General features: G+C 40.7%; 1 protein-coding gene across 10 annotated transcripts in view; it reads left to right on the top strand.

Annotated features, from left to right (window-relative positions):
• Positions 1–26,322, top strand: part of DPH6 (diphthamine biosynthesis 6) — a 372,137-nt gene that overhangs the window by 87,178 nt on the left and 258,637 nt on the right. For all 10 annotated transcript variants that reach the window (XR_014789202.1, XR_014789200.1, XM_084844448.1 and 7 more), the window contains exon 5: positions 8,266–8,384. Coding sequence is in view for 8 of the 10 variants with exons in the window: in XM_084844448.1 (XP_084700574.1) it covers positions 8,266–8,384 (119 nt within the window). In the remaining 2 variants the exon portion in view is untranslated. The remainder of the gene's footprint in view (positions 1–8,265; positions 8,385–26,322) is intronic.

The following is a 26,322-nucleotide window of genomic DNA, read 5'->3' as shown; positions in this document are numbered from 1 at the left end:
GTGGCTGGATGGGGAGGAATAAGCTGAAGCTGAACCCTGACAAGACCGAGGTACTTTTGGTGGGAGACAAGAGGAGGCTGTGGGATGTTGACCTGGTGTTGAATGGGGTACGGCTACCCTTGAAAGACCAGGTCCGCAGCCTGGGGGTCATTTTGGACTCCCAGCTGTGCATGGAGGCTCAGGTGTCAGCTGTCAGCCGGACAGCGCTGTACCAACTCCATCTGATATGGTGGCTGCGCCTCTTCCTTCCTGACCATCTGCTACCTTCGGTAGTACATGTCCTGGTCTCCTCTCGTTTAGACACCTAATGTGCTGTACGTGGGGTTACCCTTGAAGATGGTTCAGAAGCTGCAGCTGGTACAGAATGCTCAGCTCGCCTGATTAAAGGCAGCCGCCGGCGAGATCACATCACTCCAGTGCTGAAGGAGTTGCACTGGTTACCAGTTGTTTTCCGGGCCAAATTGAAGGTGTTGGTTTTGACCTTTAAAACCCTATATGGTTAAGGCCCAGCCTATCTTAAGGAGCGCCTCCAGCAACACCAGGCAGGCCGCTTAACAAGATCAGCCTCGGATGGCCTTCTTTCTGTCCCATCAGCCAGGACAGCTAGACTGGTGGGGACGAGGGAGAGGGCCTTTTCTGTTGTGGCCCCCACTCTGTGGAACTCCCTCCCTAGGGAACTCCGCCATGCCCCCTCTTTAATGAGCTTCCGTCGTGCATTAAAAACGTGCAACCCACTCCAGTATTCTTGCCAAGAAAACCCCATGGAACGTATCACAAGGCTAAAAGATATGATGCCGGAAGATGAGCCCCTCAGGTCGGAAAGTGTCCAATATACTACTGGGGAAGAGCAGAGGGTATTTCCAAGTAGTGCCAGAAAGAGCGAAGCGGCTGGGCCAAAGCCGAAAGGACACTCAGCTGTGGATGTGTTTGGTGGTGAAAAGAAAATCCGATGCTGTAAAGAACAATATTGTTTAGGAACCTGGAATGTCAGATCAATGAATCAAGGTAAGCTGGAGGTGGTCAAACAGGAGATGGCAAGACTGAACATCGACATCTTGGGAATCGGCGAACTAAAATGGACAGGCATGGGCGAATTTAATTCAGGTGACCATCATATCTATTACTGTGGGCAAGAATCCCTTAGAAGAAATGGAGTAGCACTCATAGTCAAGAAAAGGGTGGGAAAAGCAGTACTGGGGTACAATCTTAAAAACGATAGAATGATCTCAGTACGAATCCAAGGCAAACCATTCAACATCTCAGTAATTCAAGTCTATGCCCCAACCACTGATGCCGAAGAAGCTGAGGTTGATCGGTTCTATGAAGACCTACAACACCTTCTAGAACTAACACCAAAAAAAGATGTCCCCTTCATCATAGGGGATTGGAATGCTAAAGTAGGAAGTCAAGAAATCACCGGGATAACAGGCAAGCATGGCCTTGGTGCACAAAATGAAGCAGGACAAAGGCTAATAGAGTTTTGCCAAGAGAACACGCTGATCATAGCAAACACTCTTTTCCAACAGCACAAGAGGCGACTGTACACATGGACATCACCAGATGGTCAATATCGAAATCGGATTGATTATGTCCTTTGCAGCCAAAGATGGAGAAGCTCTGTACAGTCAGTAAAAACAAGACCTGGAGCTTGCTGTGCAAATGTTGCAAAATTTCAGCTGAAATTGAAGAATGTAGGGAAAACCACTAAACCATTCAAGTATGACCTCAATCATATCCCTTATGAATATACAGTGGAGGTGAGGAATAGATTTCAGGGATTAGACCTGATAGACAGAGTGCCTGAGGAACTATGGACGGAGGTCCATAACATTGTTCAGGAGGCAGCAACTCAATCCATCCCAAAGAAAAAGAAATGCAAGAAAGCCAAGTGGCTGTCTGATGAGGCTTTACAAGTAGCTGAGGAAAGAAGGGAAGCGAAAAGCAAGGGAGAAAGGGGAAGATATACCCAACTGAATGCAGAGTTCCAGAGAATAGCAAGGAGAGACAAGAAGGCCTTCTTCAATGAACAATGCAAAGAAATCGAGGAAAACAACAGAATGGGAAAGACTAGAGATCTCTTCAAGAAAATTGGAGATCTCAAGGGAACGTTTTGTGCAAAGATGGGCATGATCAAGGACAAAGAAGGCAGGGACCTAACAGAAGCAGATGAGATTAAGAAGAGGTGGAAAGAATACACAGAAGAACTATACAGGAAAGATCTGAATGTCCCTGGTAGCCATGAGAGTGTGGTCACTGAACTTGAGATGGACATCCTCGAGAGTGAAGTCAAGTGGGCCTTAGGAAGCATTACTAACAACAAAGCTAGCGGAGATGACAGTATTCCAGCTGAGCTATTTAAGATCCTAAAAGACGATGCTGTTAAAGTGCTGCACTCAATATGCCAACAAATTTGGAACACTCAACAGTGGCCACAAGACTGGAAAAAGTCAGTTTACATTCCAATTCCAAAGAAGGGCAATGCCAAAGAGTGTTCAAACTACCGCACAATTGCGCTCATTTCACATGCCAGTAAGGTGATGCTCAAAATCCTATAAGCTAGGCTTCAGCAGTATGCGAACCGAGAACTACCGGAAGTACAAGCTGGGTTTTGAAGAGGCAGAGGAACTAGAGATCAAATCGCCAACTTTCGCTGGATCATGGAGAAAGTGAGAGAATTCCAGAAAGACGTCTATTTCTGCTTCATTGACTACGCTAAAGCCTTTGATTGTGTGGATCACAACAAACTGTGGCAAATTCTTCAAGAGATGGCAGTACCAGACCACCTTACCTGTCTCCTGAGAAACCTGTACGAGGGTCAAGAAGCAAGAGTAAGAACCGGACATGGAACAACCGATTGGTTCAAAATTGGGAAAGGAGTACGACAAGGCTGCCCTGCTTATTTAACTTATATGCAGAGTGCATCATGAGAAACGCCGGGTTGGATGAATCAGAGGTTGGAATTAAGATTGCCGGGAGAATTATCAACAACCTCAGATATGCAGATGATACCACCCTAATGGCAGAAAGTGAAGAGGATCTCAAGAGCCTCTTGTTGAGGGTGAAAGAGGAGAGTGCAAAAGCTGGTTTGAAACTCAACATTAAAAAAATGAAAATCATGGCATCTGGCCCCATCACTTCCTGGCATATGGAAGGGGAAGAAATGGAAGCAGTGACAGATTTTATTTTCTTGGGCTCCAAGATCACTGCAGACGGTGACTGTAGCCATGAAATTAAAAGTCGCTTGCTCCTTGGGAGGAAAGCTATGGCAAACCTAGACAGCATAGTAAGAAGCAGAGACATCACCTTGCCGACAAAGGTCCGTCTAATCAAAGCTATGGTTTTCCCAGTAGTAATGTATGGCTGTGAGAGCTGGACTATACGGAAGGCTGAGCGCCGAAGAATTGATGCTTTCAAACTGTGGTGCTGGAGAAGACTCTTACGAGTCCCCTGGACTGCAAGGACGTCAAATCAGTCCATCCTAAAGGAAATCAACCCTGAGTGCTCATTGGAAGGACAGATACCGAAACTGAAGCTCAAATATATTGGCCACCTAATGCGAAGAGAAAACTCTCTGGAAAAGACCCTGATGCTGGGAAAGACTGAGGGCAAAAGGGGAAGGGGATGGCAGAGGATGAGATGGCTAGATAGCATCACTGCTGCAATGAATATGGACTTGAGCACGCTCCGGGAGAGAGTGCAGGACAGGAAGGCCTGGCGTGCTATGGTCCATGGGGTCACGAAGAGTCGGACACGACTGAACGACTGAACAACAACAACAACAGGGGTATTTTAGAAAATGTTTTTATTGTAGAATTTTATTGTTTTAAACTGTTTTATTATATGCTTATACATCGCCCAGGGTGGCTGAGTGACCAGCCAGATGGGCTATTTATAAATTAAACAAACAAACAAATAAATAAATAAACAAATAAATAACAACATTTCCTTGTTTGGAGGCCTCCCTGATTTCGTCTTCCGTCTCAAGGTCACCCTGAGCGTTCAGGTCTTGGGGACGATAACATGGTTCCTAGTACTGAATTAGTTTTGGAGCCTGATATTGTTACCCACAGTGCTTCTGTTTGTGAGTCTGCTGCTTTTAGGTGTTCTAGTCTGCTCAACACTATACCCTCTTTGGCATGCAGACATACTTCCCTGGCCTTCCAGTAGATTTTATATCCAGAGATGACCATATACCACTGGTTCTCTCCATTCCACCAGGTTTCCGTATTGCCCAATGTATCTAGGTTCTACTTTAAAACCAGGCAGTCCAACTTTCCAATAATGGCTTGGAGGCTTCTAGCATTTGCATAGAAGCACCTATACATGGTGTCCCTTCCCAGATGTCTCTGGCGCGTGCATTCTTTGCTATGGCTGTTAGGCCTCTTTGATTGGCTATTATGTTTCATCATATGCTTATGGTTTATTTCCTCCTCGTCTCCATTTGGGCAGTCGAAAACATTTTCATTTTCATCCCCTAGGAATGATTTAACCTGGACCAGATGTTTCCCAGCTCCTGTCGGCTTTCCTCCAGGGTTTAGTTTAAAAGCTGCTCTGCCACCATTTTTATATTTAGCGCCATTCATTTCGTACACAATTTTATTATATATTTTGTAATAATTAAATGTGACTTTAGTTTTGTAACGTGATGGTGGCTCCTGTGGCCTCCTCTGGGAGAAAACTTAAAAATAAACAAATTCACTTATTTAAAAGTGAATTCATTTGTATTCAGCTGATCTTATTTCCAGTTTTTATAGTGACATATGTTGCCGGTAGTGTACATGCTGCTTCTTTTACTGATGCAGAATAAGAATTGGGTAGAATGTTTTCTATGAGCTGTCTTAACCTTCTGAAAACATTTCACAGTTTGAACTATTTTGGTTTTATTCGCTGTGGAATATGTGAGAAATGGGGCCATTTCAGTGGTTGCACCATTGCTGGCTAAAACAGTCTCAAGGCAGTTTAGAGATGAAGATTAAGAACGAGTGTCATGGCGTAATCCTAAGCATGTTTAGACAGAAAAAAGTTCAACAACTCTCAGCATTCCCCAGCCAGGGACTTGTAGGACGTTTTTCTGTCTAAACATACATGGGACTGTGCCCTTAATCATGTATTTTGCATTGTTAGTTTTTTCATGTGATCTATTAAAATCTCAGTCCAACCTACACTCATGTCCTGATGAAATGAGACATAAGCCTTTGTAATCCCCCAGGTTATGCCTACATGATGCATGGGTTTGCTTGTGCCTTTTCTTCTTAGTGATGCACCCAGTGCTACACAGCAAAACTACATTTTATGTTTGGAGGCTTCAAAAAGCATTTTAGTGATGGAACTGCAGCAGTAAACATGCTCCCTTTTCGACTAGTGTCTCCTTTGGATTGAAGCTGCTCTTTTGTTCTTGTGAAGAACTGAATAGAAATATATTATTTGTGGAGCAATGGAAATGTTTCTTACCATTATTTTTATTGTTCCATGTGTATTGCAAAATAAAACACAAAAAATCTTATATAAAAGTTATTCCATACAATTCTAAACAACGACTGGCAAGCTAAAACAGGAGAGCCAGTAGATAAAAGGATAAAAGATAAAAGCAACAGCCCATATCAAATGCCACTACAAGCTTGAGAGAATAGGATGGACAGACTTCACCTGGCACCTAAAAGGTAACAAAGTTGGCACCAGGCAAACATGTCTCCATAATTACACCATTCCATAATTTGGGTGCCACCAGAGAAGTGTGTCTGTCCCACAGCCATTTGCCTGACTTCAGGAAGGGTGGGGGCACCTGCAGAAGGATCTCTGAAGATCTTAATTGACGGGCAGGTTCATTGGGGACAAGGTGGGGCATTAGATGCCCCAATCCCAGGCTGTTTGTCCTGTGAAACTTTCTCCCTAGAGACTTGTCAGATAAGGTCCATGTTGACGTTTAAAAGGCCTTTAAACAGGGGAGGCTGCAGGCCCCAGTTTCAGACACCAGCCTCCCCTGCCTGTAAATACCTTCCTTAGGAGGACTTTTGGGAAGTGATCCTAACTCTTTGTTTGTATTGCTTGACTATTTTCAGTGAGTGGATTCTTTGTTAAAAAAGTAGTTTTTAAATTGTAACTGCATTGAATTGTTATGATTTCGTTTTATTGTTGGGAGCCACGTTGACACCTTTTGTGGCTGTAGTTCAGGATATAAATGGAATAAATAAAACAAGTGAAATGAAATATGGGAGACACATACTTGGTTTAAATCGTTGCTAAGTTCCAAAGAACCACACAATCACTTCAGAGAGCCCAAGAGGGCTTTGGACTCATGTTTTTCTAACAGCAAATTTTGACGCTGTGTGGCACACCTTTTTGAATTAGGGGAAGTTTCAAAAACAGTTTGCACTATGGTCCAAGGAACAGCTGCTTATGGGGGGTGGGGGTGGAAATTGAAACTCAAACCAACTGGGTGTGCTCACGTTGTTGGGCACTCTTAAAGTAAATCTTTGGATCCCAGCCCAAGTTTCCACTTTTTTTTTCTTTTTTGGTGGCGGTGTATAAGGGAGGTTCCAGTTTTACTAAATGGTAGAAGCATTACAGCTTTTTGATTTGATTTTATAGTAAAGTAGAACTTTATGCTAGACTTCATGGTATTTTTGCTAGAAAGTAGAACATATTGTTCCATCCCCAGACTATATGATCTTGCGCTATTAACTTCACTAGAGTGAGTAATCCTGTTTAAGTCAATAGCGCTATTCATAGTAACAACATTAAGAACATATGCTCTTATTTATTGGTTCAGTGCCTATAGAAGTGTGTGTGTGTGTGTGTTGTTGTTGTTCATTCGTTAAGTCGTGTCCGACTCTTCGTGACCCCATGGACCACAGCACGCCAGGCCTTCCTGTGTGTGTGTGTGTGTGTATATATATCAGTAGTATTGCAGCTTACATTACTTTGATTCACATTCTTTCATGTTCCTTGTTGTTTTAGAAATGTTCTTGTTTTCTAGATCATTTCAATTTTTTTCTCATGATTTATGTCTATTTTAGATAGGAAATGGAATCAAATTTTAAATCTCCCCAAAGTTGTTTGTTTAAATAAACATGTTGTTTGTTTAAATAAAGTTTCCTTGCAACATTTTTATTACAAGAGCAAGCAAAATTGAACTGCGACTATGGCTGCAATATATTCACCTGGGAGTAAGTCGCATTGAACTCAGTGGGACCTACTTCTGAGTAGACAAGTAAAGGATTGCACTGTGACTGTGAATAAGGCATGGGTTATATATAAGAAAGAGAAATGGAAAGCTCTGAGTAGAACATGACGCCAGTTGGTGCAGCCATTAAGATCAGTGTATTTGTCATCACTGGTTTATTGCGTAGCTCACTGAACTATTTTTTAGTTAAGTCTGCTTTTAAGTTAAGTCTGTTAGCAGGTCTCAAATGTGTTCATTTTCAGAAATATATTAAAACAGTGCCATTGAATTATCTGTCTCAATAACACCTCCCATACATACCAGTTTTAAGCAGGGGTGTTTTAAAGAATTGAAACACATTTGAATGCATTTAAAAGTAATGTGCCTATTATTCTAAAATCTTTTCTCTCCCTTCCACCTTATTTTCAACTCTGTCATGATTTTTAGACATATTTCTTAGCCTATTGTGCTACAGGCTGTTCACAGAATTGTTTCTTCCTTGGGACAGCATAGCTGGCTTTTTTGTGGGCTTGGCTGCTTAACTTTGGGAAGGGTATGCTTGAAGTTAACTTTGGGATGGGTATGCTTCAATTCCTTTCATTTAAATTTTTGTATGGCACTAAATATATAATTGTAGGGGTGGTGCTGCAAATTTATAATGGATAAAATACAAATCTGAACTCTTGGAAAAATGCATCCTATCGAACAAAGGGAAGATAAGAATATAACACGTTCCCTATTTTATATAAATCTTTGTCTCTAACAATACAGGTGTCATGTATACAGGCCCATCCTTTCTTGTTGGGTCTTGGGGTAAATTGTCTAAAATATATGTACAAGGTCAAGCTGAGCAAATACTGTTGCGTACAGTGACCCCAAGTGATACTTAGTGCTCCAGTGTTGTTTTGAGTACATAGAAGACCAGCTCTGTATTTAATATTTGAAATGATATGACTAGAGAAGTTCTCTTTTCGTTCCAACGATGTAGAAATGGCTGGACTGTCATAATTTGCTAGGTTAAAAAGTAGCAATCATAGAAAGTTGAATGACCTGTGTTTGAGTGCAAGAGGATTATAACAGCCACTTTTTCTTTGTTCACATAGGTGCGAGAGGCTTGCCCTGCAGCCCTTAGCTTACCTTTGGCGTCAGAATCAAGAAACTTTGTTCAAAGAAATTATATCCTCGAACATTCAAGCAATAATCATAAAAGTAGCAGCTTTTGGTAAGAATGTAAATCTGTAGTAGTAACTATGCTAAAACGTACGTTGTCTTAACAAGCAGATAAGAATAATCATACAAATACAAAATTTTGTTTTGTTGTTAAGACTAAGTAAAAAAAAGAAAACTGTACCAGGGATCAGTGAAGTATAAAATATAAATATGAAGAATTTCAGTTGTATGGCTATATGTCTAAACAATTAATGGAACTTGTCAATGATAAATATTTTTCAGCCTTGACAGTGGAAAAGGTGAGAAGCCATTTTGATGGCCATCATTAAATTTGCTCAGTGAGTGTGTGTTTTTCAATAAAAGTTCATACATAATGCAACAGTTTACAGTTTGCTCATCTATGAGTGATACAAATGGATTGCTAGACACAGGACCATTATCACGATAAAGTATAACCAACTCTGATGAAAGGGTGTAAGTAAAAATTTACTAACAGCAATTGATACATAATTTTGCAAGGACCAAAACAGTCTTGCAACTAATTAGTGGCAGGGTGATGGGCCACCCCTGCTTTTGTTGCAGCATTTTTTCTTCTTGCATTTTCTGTCCTTCCTCCTGCCATGCTACTTGCTTCCTGTCATAGTGATCTGGTCCGCACAATCAAAACAGCCCACTGTGGCTTAAATATTTAAACCACAGTGAGTTATGGTGCGTGCCAGGCAAGATTTGTTATTCGGTCAAATATTCTACCCTCACACAACCCCCACCACCCCGGTTCGCATGACACAACAAGCTATGGCCTGCTGCTGAATATTCAAAATGGCCACCAGCACTGCAACCCACCATGGCTTAAATAAGCCACGGTGGGCTGTTCGATCATACGAACTGTTCTCTTTCACCATTCTACCTTAAAGGGTAGGTTGTGCCTAAGATAGAAGGAAGAACATTTATCCTGAAATTTTAGTGGGGGCCAGTCCTGGTTTTGTCCTTTGAATGGGAATATGTTGCATGTGGATCCATCACAGCACAGGACTGCATGGGACATTTACCACTTTGGTAATGACTTGAGGCTGATTGCTTTTACCCCAGATAAATGTAAAATTGGAGTGTTAGCCTAAAATGTTAGCCTCTTTACTGTAGCATTTCAAAAAGTGTATTAAACATACTTCATATACAAGGCACTGTGTGTCTGAAGATAATTAGAAGAGTGTAATTTTACCATAGAGATCAGAATCAGTTGTTTGACTTTCATTAACCAAAATGTGATTTTAACATTGAACTGACCTACTATGGGAGATGGTTTGACCGGTCACAAAGATCTGTCGAAGCACAATATTGAAGTCAGGTTTATTGAATGGTGTGTGGATACTTGAACCACACAAACTGATGAGAAACATATTAATAGGACAATACATCATTTCAGAATTACAAGCCTCTGAGCAGTATTTCACATAAAAGTATTATATGAGGTTTTAGGTGTAAAATTTGATAAAAGGACCTTTTTCCTTTTGGGGTCAGTAGAGGTTTGTGGCCCATTAGACCAAGGAATGACCAGTATAATAGGAAAGAATCTGTTCTACATGGGTGGATAAAAATATATTTCTGATAAATTGTGTTGTATAATCTTGGTATGAATCAAGTCATATAGTCATCTATGAGGTGAACCGTTTCTGCTAAGCATTTAATGCTTTCCTTTTCCCCTTCTTTTAAAGCAAGAATTCATGTCTTGAGGGTAACACTGGTAAGAGCTAACAGAGAAACTTCAGCCTTGCTATATTATATATAACATGTATTATGTTGGAACTTGACTATCTATTAGAAGTGGTAATAAAATATTAATTCTTCCTCAGCTGTGATACTTCACTGGAATCATTTTGTTTTTACAGCACTTCTGGTGTGAACAGTAACATGAGACCATCGTAGGCCCTTTCTCTGTTTTCTTAACATTTATACAAAAGAAGAGAAATAATTTTTAAAAATCTGTCTTTGGTTACAAATTAGAGGAAAGTCTTTTAGTTGGCAGGATTTGGTACTGTGTTAACAAAATTACCTATGTCAGTTCTTGCAGCATGATTCTTGCCTTTCATTAAGAAAGAAGTCCAGTATCTTTAAAGAAGGCAAGAGAATATCTATTGCTTAGGTCCAAGAAACAGAAAATAATTGGTTTTATAGTGTAATATTGTGGAGCAAGGGCATTACTAAGCTTCGTGTATGACTACAAAGCATAAAAGCTGGAGGGAGGCAGCAATAAACTAAAGTTAGGAACATAGGAAGCTGCCTTATATTGAGTCACACCATGGGTCCATCTAGCCCAGTAGTGTCGACATTGACTGGCAGCAGCTCTCCAGGATTTCAGGCAGGCGTTTTCCTTGCCTTACCTGGAGAAGCCAGGGATTGACCTGCATGCAAAACAGGTGCTCTACCACTGAGCTACGGTCCCTCCCCTAGTTGAATCCCAACAAGACGGAGGCCCTGTGAGTAGATGGTTCTCATGTCCAGGAACTGGACTTGTTCTAGATGAGGTTGCATTCCCCTTGAAAGAGCAGATGTGTAGCTTGAGGGTACTCCAGGATCCAGTTTTGTCACTTGAGACCCAGGTGGCCTTGGCAGCTCAGAGAGCATTTTACCAGCTTTGGCTGGTTCGCCAGCTACATTCCTGGACAGTAGTTATGGGCTATGGTGGCCCATGCTCTGATAACCTCCTGAGTGCATTATTGTAATGTGTTGTACATGGGGCTGCCCTTGAAGACCTGAAAGTGTCAACTAGTGCAGAGTGCTAGAATGCTAATAGGTACACTCAGAGGAGATCACATTACACTGGGCAGAACCTGCAAGTGGCCCCTACAGCTTCCGCGATGCTATATAGCGCTTCAGGTGGCAAGTCATGAAACGAACAGAAGTGCTTGTTTCTGGAAGGGGCAGGGCCCCAGTGACCTCCATCCTTCCAGAAACAAGAATTTCTGCTTGTTTTACTCCTTGCCCCTGGAAGCACTATATCGTGCAAGCGGTAGGGACCACTTGCGAACCGGGGCCAGAGGGACTGGCTACATGTCGACCAGAACTGGTGGGGCGGGCCACATGCAGAAGGCCCCAGTTGGATACTGCCCACTGTTTCTGAGGGAGCTGCACTGGTTACCTACTTGCTTCCAGGCCCAATTCAAGATACTCATGCTTGTAAAGCCCTGAACTGCTTGGGAACTCTTATACCTGAAGGTACGCTGTTCCCTATACCAGCCTGCCTTTGTCTTAAGGTCTCCTGAGGAGGTTCTTTTCAAAGTACCTTCAACATGTTATGTGACAACTAGGGAGAGAGCCTTCTCTGTTATGGCATCCTGCTCGTGCAACACCCTCCCTATACAGGTATAATTGATGCTGACTCGAGAATAATTTTGGCACCAGGTCAAATATTGTCTGCTTGCCTGGGCCAGCCTTCCCCAATCTGGTTTCTTCCAGTTGTTTCAGACTTCAGCTCCCATCATCCACAGCCAGCATGTCCAGTGGACAGGAATGCTGGGATTTATAATCCAAAACATCTGGAGGGCATGAAGTTGAGGAAGGCCAGCCTGGGCATTTTGACTCCGTCTGCACTATTGTGCATTTACTGCTTTTTAAAAATTGTTTTATGATTGTACTTTACTGTTTTTATTTTATTTTGAGGTCATATGACCATTTTTGGTTATACTTATTGGTCACCACCTTGATATCTATTTGATGAAGAGAGATTTATAAATATTTTAAGAAATACAAAGAAAAGTAATATTTGGCCTCATTCAGATTGTCCTTTATGATGATCAGTTATATTTTCATTGTTAGCTTGGTTTTTAATGCCCTCTAGGATGGTGTTATAATTCAGCCCAACTTTTTTAACAGCAAGTTGTATTTTGATGTATAAACCAAAACCCATTTTAAAGAAACCCAAAAACCTAGAGATGGGTAAATCTTGAGCAAGATAAGAAATGCCTGCAGGAGTGATATTGCTGGTGACCTGTGTCATCCCTTAAGCAAGATAAACTTGTCTTTGTATCTCAGCAGCTCAGAACAAGTTAGAATGGGCTTGCTGGTACACAAAGAGTCCTTTGTGGCATTTTCCTTTAAAGCACAAATACCATAAATAGTTGTAGATAGTAATTAGATAGAAAACGGCTGCCCTTGGTTTTGGGGGGTTGTTTTTTTGGCTACAGGTAGAAAGAAAGATCTTATCAGGCTGAATTTCTCACCTGCCTAGGGCAGGCATAATTAGATGTAAGCAAATTTAATGGAGCATGTGTGCTCTGGGGCCATTCTGCAGTGCTTTAATAACTGTGCGCTTTAATAAAGTAGGTTTAAGGTATGACGGTTGTTTAACGTATCAAATGGCAAAGAAGTTAAGGTATGGGTTACCACTTTACCTTTTAGATGAATAATCAAAGCTGCTTTTAAGCTAAATTGCAGTAAATGTATTTGGAATAACACATTTAAAAGTCTGAGGGGTAATGCCTTAAATGGCACATTGCACAGATGTGAAAGGAATAAGCAAATATGTAACCTGAGTTTGACGTTCATCAACATTGGCATGCTCATACAGCCTCCTATAGCTCTGTTTTCCATTAGTTTAATGACATCAGTAGGAAGGTGCAAGACTATAGACAACACATAATTATACAAGTAAATACACATTAATTTTAGAACTCTTTCTTTTAAAAACCACATTTACAAATTAATATTTGGTAGTGGTGAGTTTTACTTCTCAGGAGGATAATGTGTTTCCTCCAGGCTTTTCCTGGGCAGAAATCCTGTTGAATCTCTTTCTACTCCTCACAAGGAAGTCAGCTTCATAGAAGTGCTTCTTTGAACTCCTGTTGTCTGCTGTTGGTTGTGAGCAGTACTGCCAAGATTGAGTTTTCAGGGGTGGGTCTTGGCTGCCTCCTGTATTGTAATAATAACAACAACAACAACAACAACAATAATAATAATGCTTAGCATTTGTATAGCACTTTGAAGTATTCAAAATGTTTCACACATATTTATCTAGTTGTAACCTTTACATCAGCCCTGTAAGGTAAGTCATTATTACTAGGCTCCATATTGCAAATGGTGGGACTGAGGCTGAGAGAGAGTGGCTTGCCTAAAGCTACCTAGAGATTCAGGCAGTGGCAACATTCGAACCAGGGACTTACTGATTTACAGCTCAGTGTCTTAGCCACTATGCTACATCAATAGCTCTTAACAATCAAGGGCAACTGGCTTGTTATAAGGGCATTTGATCGAGGTGCTTTTGGAAAGGACAGAGGCAAGAAAAGAATTCAGAGGCAAGAAAAGGTCAGAAGCCAGAAGATAAATCAACAGAGCAGGAGGTAGCAGCAGGGGGCAGCATGCAGCTAAGTGAGCAGAAAATGCAGGATCACAGTCTAGCAGTACCTTGCTGCTCAGGCCAAATATGATAGCTGTGCTGAAAGTGGGTATAGCTTCCAGTCAGTTTCAGCACGTTTTAGTCAGCAGCTTCTTGGGAGTTGGGACTGTCACGTGACCTAGAACTGACTGAAACAGAGGGGTGCCATAGTCTTTAGGTGGCAGCCAAGGAAGGGCATTGGCTTTAGAGTTCAAGCTTCTTGCTTCAAGCCCAGCCAATCCTGATAGCCAGTAGTGGAAAAGAAATACACCATCAGCTTATAATGCTACTAGCTGGTTGCTGAAACATATTGTTTAAGCAGATTAATCTCCAGTTCTATTGCCACACTTTTAAAAATCTGCTCACAAAGTTGTAAGGATGTGAACCATTACAGCTCATTTTCATTTTACATTTTCTCTGTAAAGTATATCCAAAAATGGAACCATAAGACTTTAAATTCATTCAGATTTTTCAGGACAAAAAGTAGCCTTTAAAGTGCACTTTTATCATATGGATACCTTTAGCACAAGTTCATGCAATATCACTTTTTCTTATGAAGTGTAAGGGGAAAGTGCACAATAAAAGTTCAGGGTGATCACTGAAGGACCAATTTTGCTGACTATTTTTTACTGAGTATCTTTAGCAGGACAGTACTGGATAATGGATACCTTCGACCTTTAGTCTAATAAGCTGTACCTAGAGTGATTAGTTTGATCCTCAGTCTCTTCTAAGAATCCATGACACATCAGAGCTCATAACAGCTCATCATTGCTATTAACGTCTAACTTATTACAATAGGTATAGGCAGTATCCCAAGTACATCTCTGCCTTCTAAGTTTTAGCACCTATTAAAAATGCTAGATACGAGGTAGTTACATCCTCATACCTACCGTTTCCGTATAGGTTTCCTTTGACTGAAAGCAATCGCACATAAAAATAGTTAGCTCGTCAGACTGATCTACCTGTGCTTTAGGTACATTTTTCACACTGGATTTGATTTTCAAGTTAGGATCTTTTCCGACAACACCCCACTGGAAAAGTTTGTATAATCACTGCACTTTAAATCATTCCTCAGACTGTCTTCCTTCTTTACTTCTTTAATCATCACCTTCTTTAAGGTGATGATTGCTATATCTATAGTTTAGGCCTTTCAGTGGACAAAAATGAAAGGATATATTTCAAAATACTCATCATGGAAATGCTAAGGGCTAATAGAGTGAGAATCAGTCCAGACAAGGCTGAAGTAGTGTGGGTGGGTTGTTTGGCTAGCCAGGGTAGTGGAGGTCAACCTGTTCTGAATATGGCTGCATCCCCTATAAAAGATCAGGAGAACAGCTTGGCAGTGCTTCAGGATCCAGCTTTGTTACTGGGGTCCAAAGAGCATCAGAGCCTTGGAGTGCCTTCTGCTTGGTAAGGCCCCATCTGGAAAGAGAGAACCTGGACACAGTTACCTATGTTCTGGTAACCTCCAGATTAGACTAGTTTGTTGTATGTGGGGCTGCTTTTGTAGACTGTTTGGAAACTTCAGTTCAAAATACAGCTAAAAGACTTATGACAAGGACCAATTGGTGGGAACATATCTCACTGGTTACCCACAGTGCTGTTTCTGAGCACAATTTGCTCAGAAATTGTGCTCAGAAACAGAAATTTTCTGTTGTGCTGTTTCTGAGCACAATTCACAGTGGTGATGCTTACCTTTAAAGCCCATTGCGGCTTGGGATCAGAGCATCTGAAGCAACCTCTGACTCCACACCAGCTTACCTGTGGACTGAGATGATCTTCAGAATCCTTCCCCTGGGTACCCCACCATTGAGGTGAGGTGGCTGGCAGCTAGAGAAGAGGGCCTTCTCAGTTATGACATCACATTTGTAGAATTCTCTCCCCTGGGAGGTTTACTACTTTGCTATCTTTTCAGCACTTGGTGAAGACCTTATGATTTTACCAGACTTTTAATGGTTAGGGGTTGTTGTTTTTTAAACTGTCAGGCTCTCATGATTTTTATTTGTTTGTTTGTTTGTTTGATTGATTGATTGATTGATTGATTAGCCACCCATCTGTATTGCTGCTAGGTTTTATTTACTGTTTTAATTGTGTGTGTGTGTGTGTGTGTGTGAGAGAGAGAGAGAGAGAATATGTATTGGTTTTTACGATTGTGAGCCACCCTGGGGAATATGCTGTATTGAAAGGCGGCATAAAATAAAATCAGTGGGGACTATTACTTAAAGTTGCCCCTTTTTCTTCTTAAATGGATATCCTCATTTTAACAAGTAGCACAGGAATTTATTACAGATTTGATGTATTTATACAACAGTATGACATTTATTTAACCAATATGGGGGTACCTAAAATATGCAGATAATTGGTGGTTAAAAGAAACAAGATAGGGGTTTGCACAGTAAGACATCTCCATTGGGCTACAAGGGTGATTCCTTTGTATCAGGATCTTACTAGGACATAGAAGATGACCTTGGCTTCATGGTCAAGGTTATGTTTATTGGAAGCAATGGGCTCTGTGTTAGGGTTCTTGCTGTATCTTTACTATGTTCATATTAAAGCTGCCAAAGACTTTACAGTGTTGTTTGTGAACTAAAGGCCACAGAGTTCTAGAGTACAGCACAGTGTTTTCCTGTAACAAGTTTCTGTTGTACTTGGCAGTTGCAGTTTTCTATGAGGGAAGCCCTATAGACGTGATGGCTGCCTTTTTACTTTCTCTCCTTTTACTTGAGACCCCCATAGTATCTGGGCCTGGTGCCAGGACTCAGCATGGTGGGGCAAATACTGGGGCTCACACATTCCAGAGAGCCCACCATGGCAAACACCCACCTCTCTTTTAAAACATGTTAAATCTTTTTAAAGCTTGCCACTCTAAAGGGAAGCACCAGAGCAGCAGCTGTGGCCATTTTTGTTACCCCCAAAGCTTTGGGGGATAATCAAGATGGTGGTGGCAGCTGCCTTGCCTGGCACTTACATTTCAAGTGGTGGGCTGAGAGAGTGCCGGGAGGCTGCATCTGCAGTGCTTTCAGCATTGCTGCCCATCACCTGGTAAGCTTGGAGGTGGAGTGTGCTGAGGGGGACCTTCCTAGGTCCCCTTCAAACCTGATGTTGGCTCTGAAGGTATCTCCAGTGTTGCTGGCTGCTTCCATTGTACTCCATTTATTTGATAGTTCATCATGATGTTGCTTGACCAAGTCTGCTTCTAAACTATATACAAAAACACTCTTTTTACTGAACTCTGAGCATGGGAGGAAGGCAGGACACTCTGTTGAAATGCTGGTTATATTCGCTTTCTATATACTTGGTCATTACAAGGTACACAAAACTTGAATGAGACATATAGCGCAAGCTGGGCGGGGGGGATATGTTAGATAATTCTCCTCTCCATATGTATCCGTCCCCCAGAAAATCCAAGTGCATCTCTTACATTTACTCAACCATGAACAATGACTATTTCCTTTTTAGCAAATTAAACATGCTTTTGCATTGCTTGATTCTGATGTCGTCATTGCACATTAAAGCTGATATACAATCTGTTGGCATCTAAAGCAGTTCATTTCGCTATTTTTCTTCACTAATTGGAAATGTGTATCACAACTTTTTCAATGGCATATAGAAAAGCAATGACTACAATATGTATTTTCTCCCTTCATCCCCCATAATAGCTAACTTTCTTGGAAATAAGAGAGGGCATTTTAATACATGGCTTTTATATGCAGAAAAGCTGCTATCTTCAATAAAATTAGTTAAAATGATTTGCCTTGCATGCGTATCTGATGGCTTTTAACTCTTAGCTATTATTGTATTCTCTTGTTAAACTATGTGGATGCCTGGAAAGAGTATCATGTTACCTTTTCTCCTTTTCTTTACCTGCCCATCCCCTTTAAATCCCTTGTTTGCTGCTTAACCAGCACATACTACAGTAATTACATTGGTAGGCAGAGCTTTCATAGTCTGTTCTTGCACCGTGGAATGTAAATGCACTTGACCTTTTTTGTTCCAGACATATTTCCTCCATACTGTTGTCACTTTAATTCATTTAGTGCCACAGTTCACATTATTAACAATAATAAGGAAGATCCTTGTCAGATGTGTTTGGGGGGAAATGGTACTTTAGAGGCCATCTTTCACCTTTACTCTCATTTTTCTCCTCTGTGTGGGCATTTTTAGGATAAATATAATCCAATGTAGTATCCTGAGAGAGAGAGAGAGAGAGAGAGAGAGAAGAAGAAGAAGAAGAAGAAGAAGAAGAAAAGAATATATAGACAAGAACAAGATAAGCCATTCACAAAGGCACAGATAACTTAAGGTGCATGGAAGAAGCAGACTTGGATATGAATCAGAACAGGGAAAAATTGTGCAAGAGGTGCAAACAAAATGTTCTAATGTGAAGTGCTCCTGTTCAGTGTTCTAGTCAGTTAGCCATGTCCTCAATCCAGGATATTCCATGGTTCTCCATTTTTCCCCATCAATCAAGTGAACATTCTGTGGCTACTCAACACAGTTAAGAAGACCCATGCTGGATCAGATAAAGGTCCATCTAGTCCAGCATTCTATTCACACAGTGGCCAACCAGCTGCCCATGGGAAGCCCACAAGCAGGACATGAGTGCAATAGTATGGTTAGTTGTCATTGGGCTAGTTCAGGGGTTTCTTTCCTTAAGTTTTTTTTCCTAAAGATTTTTTTAGGATACTTACAAACCCTTGGGATTACCCCAACCCTGCTGACAATTCCCTCTTCTATATGGATGTTCTGGCTACCAGGGATCAACAGCTTCAGAAATAGAGAGAATGATGATGATTGAGGATTTCTAGTTTTCTTCAGTTCAGTTCTTCAGTTCAGTTCTTAAAAGACGTAGCAGTCATTAGATTGAATAGACTTGAGGGCAAGCATGATCTTATTTGGATACTTTCCCCTGATCTTTCTCCTTTGTGTAGTGAGGTACTAAGTACACACCTGTCCCATTAGATGCCCATGTATTAGATAACATTTGAGGTATATGCATGTAGGTGTGAACTGGATACTGGATAACCCAGATAAAATCTGGAAATAATGACATGTTCTGGGCTTATGTGAGCAGGATTTTATGCATGTACACTCTGTTCAAACATACCTATGTGTGGATGTCTGATGGTCTCAGAGTTGGGATGGCACACTCTTACTTCACCACTACCGCCTATAGAAGAAGGATGGGGAAGTGTATTGTCCGGACTCGGTCCATGAAGATGCAAACAGGTGAACGGTGCCTGCTGTCAGTAACTTGGCTGGATGGGAAATACATCCAGCAAGACTATTGGTGCTACAGGAGTTCCCATTACAAAAGTGACAACCTATTGTTTGCTTTTCAAAAGTACCTTATCTTTTTTGCTATGTAGACTGCCGTGATGAAAACATTGAAGTGTAGTCCATGGGATTCCTAAAGCTGAGAGATTCTGCCTGTATAAATAACACAGTGCAATCCTATGCATGTTTACTCAGATGTAAGTCCCATTGCATTCCATAGGGTTTATGCCTAGGTAAATGTGCATGGGATTGCAGCATCAATCTGTAATGATGCTTGTAAACCACAGAGCAGGCTTGTATGCATGCAAAGAGGAAGTGTAGCCAAGAAGTCTTTGGTTCTTTTAGGACAACTCTGCCTTCAGTTCTTATTCTCCCTATTGGCTTGTGGAGTCCTTTAAATAAAATGAAAACAGATGGGATAACCTGAAAAAGACATGCTAGTAATTCACTTTTCACCACTTTCCTTCCTATATGAAGTCCTTGCTTTTGTTACATTTGCATATATTGAAAGAACTTGGAGTCTATATATGCTTCCCGTGGTTAACCATATTGTTCCCTTCTGCTTTGCCATTTGCTATAGCAAAACCTATTTTTGTAGAAAGTCAGTAGTGTGAGATGTACGATAAACATATGAGCTGGGTACCCTAATTTGCTTCATAAAGAATTTTTACCCAGGCCATATTCATCAGCATGTCTTGGTGTGTGTCTTGCAAGAGTTAATTAAAAAGTGAAGGGAGCCGTCTCCCATGAAGTGGGCAACTTTCCTTTCACTCTTTCCCCTGAGAAACATGGAGGTGACTTCATTTTTATTAGTTCAGCTCTGTCCTAAAGCCATTCAAAGTACGTTAGAGTTTGTAAAGTTTCGTTGCATTATGGTATGTTGGTGGAGCAAATGCATGATGGCTGAGTAAAATTTGAGTGATTGATCTGTCTAATGTTTTATGATGGGCTTTGCTTATATATAGATTGAAGGAAGTGTATGTAAGCATTTACAAATATTAGCTATATTTTGTCTAAATGAACATATGTAGCATAGTTGACCTCTTTTGGGGAAGAAAGGCATAAGTGAATAATTCTCTTTGTATGCTTCAGTATTTTTAATGTTTTGGGAATGAAATAAAGTATCAGATTTAACTACTAGTTTTTCCCCTTTTAGTTTTAAATGATTATTTTTATGTATTTATGTATTACATTTATATCCCACTTTTCTTCCATTGTGGAACTCAGGGTGGCTTCATGCAGTTCCCAGGTGGTCTCCCCTCCAAGCAGTGACTCCAAGCTGGGTGGCTGTGCTGCTGGCCTCATCCCTGAGGTCACATGACCCTTCAGCCCTGCTTCCAATGTACACGCTTAAGGTCTGTAGGGTAAAGCCTACTCACGTAGACCTTTACCTGAACCCTGCACAATTGGGGTTCCAGCTCACATGGAAAAACTAGGTGAATGGTGTGGATGTTTGCATAGAAAAACCTAATGGGTAGACCAAGGATAGGACTGGACTGGCCTCTCAGCACCTTTCTAAGTGTGATGCCCCTTGTCTAAACTGTCTCCTGTACAACACTTGCTTCACAAATTTAGGGGCACAGTGCAGCTCCCTCGAGGCTAGTGGGAGTTGGAGAACATCAGGTTCTTAAATTTCAAGATTACATACTGGCCATGAAAAACTCTCCTACCTAGCTTTTGAGGCCACATTTCACTATCCTCCTCCATGAAATTCATGCCTCATCTTTATGGCACATGTGTGTTTAGATCCACATTTGTCTGATAGCTGCCCATAGAGATGAATCCCTTAATGGGCTCATTTGCCAGAGTCACAGTATGCTGAGAGTCTTCAGTACAGTGTAATTCACGTCACAGTTCATCAATTCCTTCACTGGACAGTCCTATCCAGCTCTTCAGCAAGTCTCTACCAAAGTGGGGTCACATGAGGGCCCTCTGATGTGCCTTCTCTATCGGAGACCTTTTATCTGAGAAGGAACCAAATGCAGCATTCAATCTTGTTTCTTTGCATTTAGTAACATAGTGCATACAATGCTGCGTGGAAATCATCTCACTCAGCTTTGATGTAAATACTTGTCCTGCTGAAATCCAGATAGTCTTCACTAAATGGTCTTATTTTCTTAAATGGCAAGTATTTGCAGCTTGAGTTACTTCCATGGACTTCTTTCTTCCTGCATCCTCCAGGGATATTCTCTGCAGTCTGAAGCATCACAACTTTTTGATGCCTTCTGTCACAGTCCCTCTATCTGTCATATCAGCTTATCATCCACCCACAGAATTCTCCATGGTGTTTTCACAACCCATCACTAGACACATTTTAAAGGACCTCTGCAATTTTTCTACTTTTTTGTTGTTCTCCACCTACGCGGGACCTGAAACTTCTCCTCTTTGATTTGTGCCTTCTGTAGTTTGCAGATGAACATGGTTGTTCTCTATCTGCACAAGACTCTTCAGAGTTGTTTCAGGTTTCACTTTAAGCCAATCATTCATTTTTGAGGTGCCTCTTAATAGAGACAGGACATCTGACCTGCACTAACTTTACTCATTCCAAATAGACAACATATAGAGAATTTTGTCAGATCGCTGCAGCTGTCACATAAAACAAGGGCAGTATTTTCTCAAGTTTCCGCTAGGTGGATCATATACAGTATTGCTGGATTCTGTGCAATTGCAGCTTATTCTACCACAACTATACATTCTTCCTAGGCATTAGTATGGTGATGCATTAGTTACAGAGTTTTCAAGTCCTGCAGAAATGGCTTGAGTTGTGAAATAAGATGCATTGGGTTTATAGTCCCTTTTCTAATAGACACTCCTTTACCTTCCTCAGGTGAGCTGCTACTTTTCATCATCCTTTTGTTTGATTGGACATGGATGGTCAGAGAACAAATACACCGTTGCTTACTGGTAGTTGAAGATTCCATTGTTGCCTTGTTGGGTCAGAATTGTTTGAGTTCCATTTTCTTGGTGGAAAGGTGGGGTATAAATCAAATAAATAAAGATACCTACCCTATGACCTAGTTCACATGATCAAAACAGTCCACCATGGGTTGTTTAAGCCACGGTGAGCTGCGGTGCGTGCTGACCAGCACTTTGCATATTCAGCCCCCGACTGGGGAGTGTGTGTGTTTGTTGTGTCTGAACCTAGCCATCATGGGTTATGCGAGGGTCTGTTGTAGCGTTATGCGAGGGTTGTTTAACTCTTGCATGACTCACAGTGGCTGGGCTCGGGTGCAACAACATCCTTCAGTCGGGGGTTAAATGTGTAAAATGCTAGCCAGCAAGCTCTGCAGCTCACCAACCTACAGTGGGCTGTTTTGATCATGTGAACTGGCTCTTTGTTTCCTGAGCATAGGCTTTATAATTTCACAGAGGTAGAGAAATGCCCTATGACAATAGTCCTTGCACACTCCTTGCAAATCATTTGTGTGGGTTATACAACCTCCAAGAGCAGTGCTGGGAAACAGTTTTCAGTGGTGTATGGGTTGACCTTGCAGCTCCCATTTGAGTAAAAAAGAAAAAAGGAATATATAAGGAGTTATAATTATAACTAATTTTCTTAAGTTTTTGGCTGCTCAAATCCCATGTTGTGCTATGTGGGATCAGAACCATGATCCATCACTTGTCCACAAGGTGCTGTAATCACTCAGACTTGTATTCCATTCCTGCAACTGATTATATGTAGTGCATTTGTAAACTTTGCAGTGCCAGTCTTCAGAATGAAGCAAGATCCTTAGAGCCAAAGTTTCCTTTATAAGTAATTCTCATAGTGGATTAATTAAAGTACTTTATACTTGTCTTAAAAGCTTGTAAGGTTGAGCTTCAGACTAGCTGAGTTAAGGATGGGTGTTTAGTCTACATTAGTTAAGGATGAGTTTCATCACTTCATCTTGTGCTGTATGGACATATGGATACCTTGTGGCTTTAATCGGACTTGTTTCCAAATTGAAACTCAAAATAATTTTGAAATGCTTCAAATGGGTTTAACCTATTAAAACAATGCCAATTAATTAAAATCTAATTGTGTGTACACACTGCAAAAGACACTTGCCTCTCCCTGCTCCCCAATTTTGCAAGTATGAGTTCTGTGCTTCTTAAAACAAGTTATGAAAATATAGCTTAATTGATTTTTATAAATGAAATTATTATAAAAGATCATTAAAGTGGTATGAATTTAAGATTTCTTACAGTGAGCAGTTAAAAAGAATTGAGATAAATGTCTGCCTCTGAAAAGGTCTGTAGCTTTCACAGTAGCACTGACATATGGCTGAATTCTCCAGTACTAGAAAGTTACTGACATGTTTCAGCATGGAGGGTAGCAAGGTATTTTTAAGCAGTGATGCTGTAAACTGGGAGGTATAGTCTCCATTAATAGAAATTAGACAGTTTAGAAATTGCTTCTTGGACTCATTATGCAACTAGTACCTCCATATACTGATTTTACAGTAAAACTCTAGGTCACAGAAGTTCGTCCAATTGGTTTTACTTGGCACTGTTAAACAATATTTTTAAGCCTCTCATGATGCTTTTCCTATCCTATGCTGGAATTCTCTCCAAGAAATAAAGCTTTGCTTGCTTTCTTGACAGTGGATAATAAATTGACTGATATAATTCAGTCAGGGAGTTGAAAAATGCACTGAAAATAATGGGGCATAACATGCTAGGGTTAACATTTATTCATAGATGATGCAATTAAATAAAATGGGCATTAACTTCAAGGTCAGTCACTAAAGTAATAAAACTGAATATTTTAATTGAATCATAATTGCTTCCCGTAGATACATGCAAGTCAAATAAAATAGATGTCAGCATTGCAAATTATGATTCTTCTTCCTAATTAATCTCCTAATTCTACATGGAGTTTTCCAAGGCCTGGGCCTTGTTGTGGGTTTATCCACCCATCCAGGTTGCCTTTTCCCTCCTCTCCACCCTAGCTGATCTAACACACGGAAAAATGCAACATGATTGATTATTTTATTCTGTTATGGACTTTTATGTAGTTCTTCCTTTGCTTTATTTGCAAGATCCTGATTACAGCAAACTACTAAGAGAAAAACAATAATTAAAAATTAAGCAATGTTCTATCTTTTTTCATTATTAACATTCTGAATGCTGATATTTCAATAACTGGATAAAATTGACAGTATTAAAATTTAAGTTTGAGTAATGATTGTTCAATAGACACAATGAATATCCAGTAACAGAGCTATTTATTTTTGCAGCCTATTCAGCAGATAATATGAGCTCAGCACATACTTCTGTTAGAAGAGAATAATAACAATACACAATCCTTCCGGTTTAAAATTAACCTTACTGTGGGGAAAAATTTGAAAGGATGCCTTTGAAGTATATCAGAGAGGTAGAAAAGGTATGGAAAACGGAAGCTAAGATTATCAAGGGCTTGGAACATTTTCCCTACAAGGAAAAGCTTAGATCTTTATAGTCCAGAAAAGGTGACTAAAGGGGAACATGATAGAAGCTTATAAAATATGGGGAGAGAGAGAGAGAGAGAGCCCTTTTCATAATATTAGAACTTGGGTTACACAATGATATCGATTGACAGTTCAGAAATTAAAAGCAAAGTATTCCTTCATATAGTACCGCGGAACCCCCTATCACAGGGTATGATGAATGTTACTAGCATCAGTGGTTTTGAAAAGACAATTTAATGGAAATGATAGCTGTGATAGCTTAAAAAGAACTCCATGGTCAGAGGCAGAATTCCACTGGGTACCAGATGCTGGGGGCAAAATCAAGCTGAAGTTCTGTCTTTATGCCTTACTTGTAAGCTCCCAAGAGGCATCTGGCTGGTTCCCATAGAGGGAAAAAATGATGGACCAGATGCATGGACCTTTGGTCTGAGCTAGAAAAGCACTTACTCTGTTTGTTGCTTGTGTAATGATGATTGATATCCAATGCAGAATAGGACGCAAATGTTCCAATTCTGCATGAAAACAAGACTTAGGCTTCAACCTTACACATCAGGGATGGGGAAAATCTGGCACACCAGCATGGCCAGTGGTCTAGGATGATGAGAGTTGTAGTCCAACAACATCTGGAGGGCCACAGGTTCCTCACTTCTGCTAAACATACCTATCTGGGAGTAAGTCCCATTGAGCTCAGTGAGGCTTACTTCTGCTTAGGCCTGTATATAATATCACTGTAAGTAATATAAAATTTGAAAACTGTGTAGCCAAAATAGCTCTTGGAGTTAATGGGCTATTTCAAATAGGGCTGCTTTTGAAAATACTCCCGAAAATTAGCAGAAACTCTCATTTTCAGATTGCAAAAGGTCAGCAGAGCTCCCTTCTGTGAGCTCTGCTAACCTGCCCCATTCCGGAAATAACCATTTCCTACGCTTCAATTTCTTTTTTTTCTTTTTTGTTACTATAATGAGCTCGGGGCTAAACTAGGTGTGATATTAATTGTGTGAATGGAATTAATATACATGTTTTTATGTAAATAGCAGCTAAAGTTGCTATTTCCTTTTTATGGAAAGTTCATATTGGTGCCAGTGGAGGCTACCCTTGGCAGAGGTTCAGAGATGTGGTTTTTGATGGAACTGTGACAGTGAGAATGAGAGAGAATGGAACCCCCTTTCCTACAACATCAAAGCTGCTCTGGCTTCCTCCCGGCTGCTGTTTACAGAACAAAAACCATGCACGGATTATATTCACACAATTAATGGCACATCTAGCTTGGTCCTAAGAGAAGTCCCAGGAAATGGCAGGGGTGGAAAGAACTTCTGCTTGAGACCTTGGGAAGCTGCTGTTAGTCATAGTGGACTATAGTGGACTTACAGGGACCAGTCGTCTGACTCAACATAAGGCAGCTTCATATTTTCAGAAAGTCTACAAATTCTGAAGTCCATCCTGATGTTTGTCGTAACAGAAAATAGAGAATCCTGGAGCCTGACGTTATCTTCTCCTTCGAAGTATTTTCATCCCGCTCCTCGAAAAGGTTCCTGGAGCGACTTTCACTTAATCACTTAAACAACTCAGTCCCTACCTGCAGGCTTACAATGTAAAAAGACACTACATACAAGGAAAAAGGAATGGGAAAGGAAGAGGAAAATTATAGTAACGCTAACAACAACAACAACTACTACCACAACTTTAAATCATCATCATAAACAGTCTGTTCAATTCCCAGTTCAATAATACAGTAATGCCCTTTACTTTATATCTTTAGTGCCATTTACAGGGTTATCAAATCTCATGGACTAATTCCATTATCATAACAGGCACAGCCCGTTTTCCCTTTCTGCTTCATGAAATTTCTCTGAATAGAAAGCAGGCAGTGAAACAATGTGTGTGTTTTTTTCCTGCTGGTGTGCAGGGTAAAGGAA

The sequence above is a fragment of the Heloderma suspectum genome, chromosome 1, assembly GCF_057233095.1.
Source record: "Heloderma suspectum isolate Gila_16-S chromosome 1, 16-S_ref, whole genome shotgun sequence".
Taxonomy (NCBI): domain Eukaryota; kingdom Metazoa; phylum Chordata; class Lepidosauria; order Squamata; family Helodermatidae; genus Heloderma; species Heloderma suspectum.
Note: the sequence above shows the minus strand (reverse complement) of the source record. Positions and strands in the feature narration are given on the sequence as shown.